This window comes from Styela clava, chromosome 8, assembly GCF_964204865.1.
Source record: "Styela clava chromosome 8, kaStyClav1.hap1.2, whole genome shotgun sequence".
NCBI lineage: Eukaryota > Metazoa > Chordata > Ascidiacea > Stolidobranchia > Styelidae > Styela > Styela clava.
In genome coordinates this window covers 23533679-23543252 of record NC_135257.1, presented here as the reverse complement: position 1 = coordinate 23543252, position 9574 = coordinate 23533679, and the positions used below count along the sequence as shown (strand labels likewise).

General features: G+C 35.1%; 1 protein-coding gene across 1 annotated transcript; it reads right to left on the bottom strand.

The window, feature by feature from the left end:
- Positions 1-791: 791 nt before the first annotated feature.
- Positions 792-7883, bottom strand: LOC120346640 (uncharacterized). The gene is made up of 7 exons (XM_039416407.2): positions 7616-7883; positions 7088-7248; positions 5395-6789; positions 4949-5029; positions 4371-4547; positions 3177-3397; positions 792-2215 (listed from the first exon to the last, which is right to left on the bottom strand). The coding sequence occupies exons 5-7, from the start codon at positions 4462-4464 to the stop codon at positions 2039-2041; spliced, it is 492 nt and encodes a 163-aa protein (XP_039272341.2). The 5' UTR covers positions 4465-4547; positions 4949-5029; positions 5395-6789; positions 7088-7248; positions 7616-7883; the 3' UTR covers positions 792-2038.
- Positions 7884-9574: the final 1691 nt, after the last annotated feature.

Below are 9574 nucleotides of genomic sequence, written 5' to 3'. Positions count from 1 at the left end.
TTCTTATTTCAATAATGGTTTTGCGAGTTCGCACCTATAAACCGGTTTATATGTTTCAAACTATCATTTTAATGTTCAATACATTCAACAACCTTTCATTTACATGTGCCTATAAAAAAGTTTGGCCTAGTCTATCACAGCTATTTCTAGATTAATTTTTGATTACTGCATTTAAAATAAAACTCCGACAGAGCAAAATTATTATTGAGTTATTTGATTAGGACTTATATTTACCAAAACACAATTAAAAACTAACAAACAACACGCGAAAACCGCCAAAACGAGATAATATTCACAACCACGAAAGACTGATGGCAAAAGTATCTGAGCGCTTCTGAAACGTTTATTGTTACTTCAATTTTGCACTTATTCTGATTGGCCAATGTTACGGCAGTAAATATGGAAGTTTATACACGGGGAAACATTCATTATTATAATCAGAGATTTATAAAGTTGTTACATAAATACGCTACACAGACGTGATGCTCATATTTATGGAAAATTTAAATTGTTTCGCGACCCAGAGCGGAGGGCTTCGCGACCCAACCCCGAAGTTGCAGACCCCTGTTTTAGTGGATGCCCCAAATTCCTGTACATCTATGATACCCATTGCCTGAAAGAGGGTCGGCGAATTATTGACCCATGACAATCCTTGTTTTTGATGACCCACCAGGAATGTATACAAAGACATATTGAAATTTCAAAGGCAAAAGTGCTTTAATCTTGTTTTAAAGTTTATTTATTGCTATTAAAATCGGGCTTTATTTAATCTAACAATCAGTGGACTATTATAGAAGTTCCGTTATACGGACATGCAGCTACTGGCATCAAAACTATTACTAGTTCTTTTCATTTTTCAAAACGTGTCTTGTAAAAGGGCACCCTTTACCTAGGTACATGAACCAAGCAGAATATTTTTGTGAGTAAAATCGCAATGTGAATTTATCGATACCATATATTGTTTTGGCTTTCACAGATGTATTAAATGAATTACTGGTTAAAAAAAAAACACAAACCTGGTTAAGATATATTGAGATCTCACTTCGTAACAAAATTGAAATTGGGAAGAAACTTTATGGACACCCTGAGCTTGCAAAACAAATCGACCAACCCTCACTACTACAGAAATCTGAGATGAGAATGGAGCTGGATAGAAGCGACTTAAAGCGTTTGCAACTCGATTAATAATATAATTCTCTCAAGGGTGAATTACTTTCCAAACTCTTCCAAAACTATTTACGGTGTCATTATGAACATTTTCCAGACATTTATGTGTAAAGCTAAATGCTACGCATAACCAGCGGGGATTATAACACTTGCAAAACAAAAAATCAAGCGAAAGCTTTCTAACAATGCAAATTTGAAAAAAATGGTGAAACCCACCGTCAGGGGAGGGCCACATGGTCAGCCGTCTGGGCAGCGCGTTGTAAGGGGAAGCAGATATATGAGTTTGAACTTATACATGTGAGTTTGTTAAACAGTTTGATTTTATTAATAATAATACGAACATTTCACTCTTACTTGAAAATGTTTTTACCTTACATCGAGGTACAGAGAAAAACAGTATTTGAATCCCTGATTATGCCATTTCGGAAGGAGTTTCAAAAAAATCACAAAAACAAAAGTTCTAAAATCAAAGTATTTGCATTTTAATCTGTAACTAACTAAATTTTAATCTAAACAAAGCAATGTATTACCAAAATACCATATATTTGGCATTTTAAATTTTCAATCCTAGGCAGAGTTTTCACTTATTCACCAATAAAATGAAAAGCAATCGAACAATGGCATTTCTGCTGTCTCCATAATGAATTGCCCAATTGTATAAATCGTTCCATCAAGAATATATTCAATGTTTTGTAAAAATACGTTTGAACCATTCAACAAGCAGTCAGTCCATGGTTAATATTGATCCAATGAAAAGCAGTTAAAGTTAATAAAGCGAATGTTTTATAAATGCCAAAATATGTACAGCAAGTGAGTTTTAGGCATCGACTGTTAAATTTCATTGATAATATGTAGGCATGATTTTTGACTTTTATATATGACAAAGTGCAGCATTTAGCTTGATCGAAGAATGCCAGTTCCTCATTCCTTGGAAACTTTCGTTTGGATCTTTGGCTACGTTGATGTACACATTTCTACCAAAGGTGCTCTTCGACGGATATCCGTTTTCCCATTGAGTGAATGAACCATTTTTTCCAAATGTGTTTGTCTGTAACAAAAATATGAAATGAAAATCCTGATAAAACAAGAAAACAATTCTCAAAATGTATGGACACAAGGCCAAACGAAGTAGTATCAAATCTTCCACAGTACCTGTAGTATTCCATTATCTTTTAATTCTGATAGATAAATACCATTATTATTTAATTTTAGCAATTAAAAAAAGTCATAGCTTTTTAGTGACAACAACAATCTTTAACCAATTGGCCCAGTAGTTGATAAGAAAAGAATTTTTTCTGAACAACAACAAAAATACTAACAACATCAACAATTTAAGAAAACGATCCATATGTACATTTCGTGTCCAATAACAACAAATTGAGAAAAACTTTAATGTATGCTTTCCAAATATATAAACAATTCAGCTGTATAACTTGGTATTTCGTGTTAAGAATTAAATTATCGATCATAAACAAATCCAATACAAATAAATAGTTCAATAACAGTGAACAACAAAAACGCGAACGAATGAATATCACCCTGATAGTTTGGTATCATTTTTGTTGAGTTTTTATCAAATACTGATATTCGTTATAATTTAATACAATTACTGCCCTACAAGGCTTTCAATCGCCTGTACTTTATCAAAACTGTAACACCATGAATACAAGAAAAGCGAAAAAACACTGAGGCATGTAATCCTCCGTAGTATCGGTACGGTGCCGTAGTCTTCCCGAATTGATTGACCATCAGATCGTCCTAAACGAGCGACCGCCACATGGTGCGTAAGTTTTGATTTTGATGACGTCATTGCATCGAACCCCACAGAACCTTTTAAACTAAATAAATAGTAAGTAATGGTTTCCTAGAAAAATTTTCAATTTTTAAGCCACTGAAAATTTCAAAGCAGTCGGTCCAGTAGTAGGAGAAACTCGATAATTTTTACAATGAGAAAAGTATGCGAAAACGATTATTGTCCATTTCGTGTCCAATAAATAACCAGTTCTCACCGTGATATCATATGTAAGGCCGGTCCAGAACGATACCTTCCCGTTCTGGGGAAGCCCGTTGCGTATCATTTTGTTAATCGCGTCAAATTCTTCCTCATTCCTCATAATGGGAAGAGTCGATCCGTGTTGTATACAGAAATCCACTGCACCCGTGAATGTCATAATTGATGCACGAAGTTTCACAATCCAGAATATCACATCGTCGTCGGCAATCCATTTTCCTAAAATAGAATGAAGATGTTTAATTTTACCCGTGGTAGCACTGTTTATTTGAACCAAAATTTCTTGGTAAATGTTAAGTTAGAGACAATGACTCTGGAGAATGAATAGAATAAAGAAGAAATGAAGAAATAGAATGAAGATGTTTAATTTTACACTTGGTAGCGCTGTTTATTTGTATCATAATTTCCTGGTAAATGTATTAAGTCAGCGACAATGGTTAGAATCAGGCTATGAATTTTTTTATGCGACATTTGCTCACGTCTTTCGCTATGAACAAAGCTTCATACAACCAGTCGTTGTGGGGGCTATCGAAGACTACCGGAGGTTCTGATATTTGTAATTGCCAAGTTAAACCGTAAGAGCTGCTGGATCCGGCCAGAGACTATCGGTGGTTCTGAAATTTTTAACAGCTAGTTAGTCCGTTTTTCAATTGGTAAGTTAGACCGTAAGTTAGTTGGACTGGTCGGATATTGGCTCATGTAATGTCTTGATTTTCAGCAAACCCGTTTTTCTATTTTTTTTTTTTGCTCCAGATGTTAGGCGACCGCAGCATATGATTAATGTAGCCTACACAGCAGCTGACGATTATATAGCATTATATTTGAAGTTCCGGAATTTAATGTAAATGCAGCTTACGTATTCATTTCCGAAAATGCGGAGTATCTTGTTAGTCCAAAGAGAACCCATTATTTATTTCAAATCACATACATTGCATCGATTCGAAGGTTTGAAGATAATCAAGTCAATCATGGTTACTTTCAATAATATTATTGCCAGGTTGTATAGTTCTGTACAGACTTTTCTATTGTTGCGTATTGTTAGTGACTGATAATTTTAAGTTATAAGAAGTGTGACATCTGCTAGTCGATCAGGGGGTTCGCACGAACCTGTTCTTGGTATGTCATGATAATCAAAAGCAAAGCTCGTCACGTTAATGCAGCTTACGAATCAATACCAATCTACAGTACAAACCTAGAGTATAACCAGAGACGATTGAGTTCAGTTTTTTCGAAAAAGGCTCAAATTTTTCCAAAATTTGGGATTCATTCTTTTGGTTGGCGATCATCAGTTTTTGGTCTTCAATTATTGCGTTAAGTTTTTCTATGTCGTTGGTCTGGTCTTTCGAGTATTGATCTTTGTTTGATGATGCTGTAGAAATGAGATTTTGTATTAAAAACCTAGCTGACGTCCATGGGTATATTTAATATTTCCGAAATATTATGGTTTCTATGGCAACTAATCGTTTAGAGTTCCGTTCGGATTCAAATAATTTTATTATTACATATGTACATGCCTTTGTTTTTCCCTTCCATTAATGCAAAAACGTCAGATTTGAGAAAATATCCCCGCTCGCCACTAAATATCCAGTATAAGCTAGGTTTTGGGAATAATTTTAATTTCCAGCGCAACCTGCATTCATCCGAACCCCAACTGTATAATTACTACTTCTTTTATTTTGATGGGTGGAACAGGCGTTTTTTTAGCGGGGGCTTTGTAAAAAATATCCAAACTCGAATAGACCACAATTCATACTAAAGAATTAATCTTACTTATTGTCCATCCAATCGTTAATCCAACTACGAAGACTATCAGTACTGGAATAGCAAATGCCAGCTTCGATGTTCGTTCGCCTAGTAACAAAAGTTGAAAAGAATTTGTGAGATGGAAAACCACGAATTGTTAATATCAAAAGATTTCTAAGAAAATTTTTAATTCAATAAAAAAATTACGAAAGTAATCACAAATAGGCTTTATTCAAACTTTGTATATCGAGCTTCAGATCTTTATACATAGTAGAATGGAAAACTTTACAAAAAAGTTATGAAGTCGGTATATCTGGGTGGTCCAAACCCAGGCACGCGGGCCACATGTGGCCCGCGCTTCATTATCGGTGGCCCGCGTCACATTCGGAGAGTATTCAAATAATCTCGTTTTCACAGCCTAAATGGCAAGGAATTCCCAGTAATATTTATCCGACTCTCCGAGTTGATTTTACCTTAATTCCAAGTGAAACCGACCCGCTTTTCCCTGTAGAAACTACACGACTTGCATGTATACTTGACATGGATGTTCGTGTAGAAGCGTGATAGAATTTTCCTGTATATGCAGTTACAGGGAATTCCGTGGCAGCAATTCAAACTTGGAATTCCGTGTATTCTCTAAGTAACACTCAATCTTATGACATATTAACTAAAACAAACTTAGAGAAGTTTATTCTCAAAAACAAATCACCAAAAAATAGAACATAAAAATCACAGGCACAGACAGGGGGTGTGGTAACGACCCCAAAATTTTCAATATGTTTTTAGGTGATTTTTAAGCATATTTTCCATCACTATATGTCATCAAAATAACAAATTTTCAGCATGCGCCAAGACTTAAAACAATTTTCAAATACGACCATGAACTCAAGCTAGAAATCCTAATATTTGACCCCCATCTCCCCAAAAATATATTGTTTTCGGTTTCCAAATGGTTACGGTCCAAATCTGAAGAACAGTACATTATATTATTCAAGTTTGATTTTGAAAATTAGTGGATTTCCCAAAATCAGGTTTTCGTGGGAAATTTTAACAAAAAACAGTCAAAAATATTTTCATTTTAATATAGTCTGGAGCGATTTTCTAGTGTTTTGATACTCCAGTGCCGTATTCCCTGCATTCTAAGTAAAATTTCTTGAATAATTAAATACCAAAATATGTTGAATAACTTTTTGGCAAGCAAAAGGACTGAAAATAAATCAAAAAAAGTGTTTTTTTCTTCTAGATTTCCAACAAGTCGATTTAGGTACTAATATACAGAGTCATCCATCTCTCGCTCATTGTACCGCCATTGATAATGAACGTTCACAAATTCAATATGCATATTGAATACCTTAACGTCCTTTACCAATGACAGTATTATGAGCGAAGGATAGGTGAATGGATATGAGGACTTACTTGTAAAATCTACTTGGACAGTAGCTGAAAATCTAGAAAAATACAACTTGTTTGATCGATTTTGAGTTTTTTAATTCAAGATGTCTTACATAGAATACAAGGAATATAACTATGAAATATCAAAACCCTAGAGAGAAATCGCACCAGACTATTACAATGAAAGTTTTCATACAAGTTTCTACAAAAAATAAAACGATTTTAGGGAAATCCCCCACTTTCACAAAATCAAACTTTAAAAAGAAACACGGAAACTAGATAAAAAGGAAGACAACAGGGAAACTAGATAAAAAAATAACTGTGAGTTTTTTCGTTACACAGTGTATTCGAAATTATATATAGTGAGTTCGCATATTTTAGAGGTTGCATATTTTCTTCAGCAACCTCCGAACCTCGGGGTTGATCTCATGTCGAATTTCCTTTTCTCCAGTTTTACCGTCTGCTTACTGAAATATCTGAAAAGGAAAGAGGTCATAAATCCTAAGCAAACATATATGCACAATTAGCAAGTGCCAGCCAATATTCAGGCAGGTGTTGACAACTGCATTGTGTCCAATAAAAAGTCAGAGAAACACGCACATTTCGTCTGTTTTTAACTCCATATAAAGTTCTAGTATAATGCTTACTATTCGGCACAACTAATCATCCTGCACAGCAGTCAAGTTAGAATCTGAGTAGTTGTATGCAAAAAAAATATTTACTTACTACCATAAAGTTGTCATAAAATGCTCAATAGAAGTTGTTTCAACCTACCTTTGAATGAACTCAAGAATAGAAGCAGTCTTCTTTGGGTACGCCAAAGGCAAAAATATGCCATGATTACATACGTTATTCCATTAAAAAATCCTCCACTGTTGCCAATATTATCCTCTCAATAGACACATATTAAGAATATTAGAATGTCAGAGAACACCCTGTAAAAAGGAAAGTGTACTTAGCTCAAACCCAAAGCCTACATATTTGGAGAGACTTACAACGCAGTTCTATTGACAAACTTCAAGATAAGATGGTGGTCCGTTTTGCTTAAGAACAGGAAAAGCACAGTGTGAACAGCAAGAAATGAGTCTCGAGTGTATAACATGAGTCATTGCTCAAATTTGACCGATGCTAGCACAATTGGCAAGGTTATTAGTGGTAATATTAGAGATTTAGGAAACTTAATATCGAAGTTATATGCTTTGTGAGTGTCCCTCTTGATTTTTTGTTTATTATGACCACATATGGAAAAAGCACTTCTCTCTGTAATCCACTACGTACACATGCATTATTGGTAACACTTACCTGCAGACATTGATCGATTTTTCGTCCAGATTATTGAGCAACTCATTTTGCCCTGCCTTGTTGATGAAATGTTCGTCTAGAAATCCACTCTCAAATAGGAAGGGCCACACTGTCTGAATGTCTGCAATCGGCAAATTGTTACAGTAGTGAGTAGACTATTGATATCACGTCTGTGTTCCGTGTGATGCTTTATCATAGAGTATCTCCCGCAATAACAGCATCTTCTACATATTTCTTATATTGTAATTGTAACATGCTCTAATTGACATGCTTGACAATCATGCTAGAAGTTCTAAAAGATTTCTGACAAGTTGTTAATGAACAATTTAAATCCATTTTTGGAGCATTTACATATACTATAGGCCTATAAGTCATCTTAACTTTCTGACATTATATAGCTATCACATAGTTCGGTAATATACTGGTATCGACTACCCATCAGTATAACTCAAACCTCCTAAATTGATCAACTTCCTCATTAAAACGGAAGAACTCGCCTTCTTGGTCAATGGCGGATCGCGGTTCGTGACAGTCAGTCGCTTTATCGCTTGCCGCATACGTTTTGGCGCGAGAAAAAAGCGTCTGTGATTGGTTTGTTTAAAAACGAGAGAATACAGTAGCCAATAGAAAAGTAAAAGAGATGACGTACATTGAAATCCCATCGTTCTTTCAGGAATTCCAAGTATATTTTACGGCGTCACAAAAACAGGGAAGTGAAATGTATTTTTAACTGCCATTTCCTTGTTAAAGCTACAAAAATTTTTAACAGTGAAGTTGAAATGGAAAACGTCGCTGGATGTCTGTTACTGATTTTGAATTTCCGCTGGGTACTATAGGACCTGAAATTTCGTTTCTTATTGGACAAGAAACGGACCTATGGATCGTTTCGTTATTAAATTGTAGTTCTTATTGGTGTTTTCCTTTTTGTTGTTATCGTACGAAAAAATCGCTTTTTCAGTGATTAATAAGAGTTCCGCGCCGTCTAAAAAGGCATGTTTAGACTTGTCTGGAAGGTTACGTAATTGTCTTTTTTTCAAACTTTTTCGAATTAAAAAAAAAAATCTGTTATTTTCAACACAACACGGTTGAGCGAATAGCACACGCGTCTCGAGAGACTGCTGGCATAAAGCGTCCAAATCACACCTCCCAATGAAATATAAGTGAAGGTTTTCGCACGTTTGAACAAAAAGTCATAACAATTTTTAGGGGGGTATACAAAATGTCCCAGGAAGATGGCGACTACACAGGGTAAAAGATTGTATTTTTAGCTAGAAGACCATAACTTTTTTTTATTTCCAAACTTTCTGTGGGCTTTATTTGATTTTCTTTTCACTTCGAAATTTTGTGTGATGACCTCTTGAAAATGTAAAAAAAATATTTGCAACCTTTCTTCGACCCCTTTCGTGATACTCTCTTGCTACGCGGAAGTCGTAAGTTGACCGTGGTGTTACTTCATGAGACAAGTTAGACTACTGCTTCGCATGTGTATCCGAGTCCATTAATTTCGGTCGGTCTATCATTTTAAATAAAGGGAAATTTTCATGGAACTCCCTGCTCAGCTAGGACATATCCAGCACCAATTTTTTGTTTTTTACTTTTTTGTTGATTACCTGAATCGGCATCTTTGATCTCGTTATGACTTTCAGCATGTTTCTCTTCATCTTCAACGTCAAACGAACCTGCTAAAATATTAGTAAACACATTTGTCAATTTGAAAAGCAGGAAACAAGAAAGAAATTTCAAAAACAGAGTTTCCAAAAGCGAATAGCGGAGCAGATAATTGATTAACTAAAAATATTTCAGGGGAGGCAGGACAGTCTCCCGTTCGTTATTTTGCCTGCAAGCCCTATATTCGCAATCATAACAACATGCAGTGATTAGGGTATTCAGTCAATGTTAAGAACTCGGAATGTGAATGTTCAATAACGTACTTAAAATGAGTGGTAAAGTGAATTTGTA

Coding starts and splice junctions, on each gene's coding strand:
- LOC120346640 (XM_039416407.2), bottom strand. CDS start 4,464: ATGATCGCCAACCAAAAGAATGAATCCCAAATTTTGGAAAAATTTGAG. Junction 3,398..4,370: donor CGTCTCTGGTTATACTCTAG/GTTTGTACTGTA, acceptor ATTCTATTTTAG/GAAAATGGATTGCCGACGAC. Junction 2,216..3,176: donor GCCTTACATATGATATCACG/GTGAGAACTGGT, acceptor TTTTTGTTACAG/ACAAACACATTTGGAAAAAA.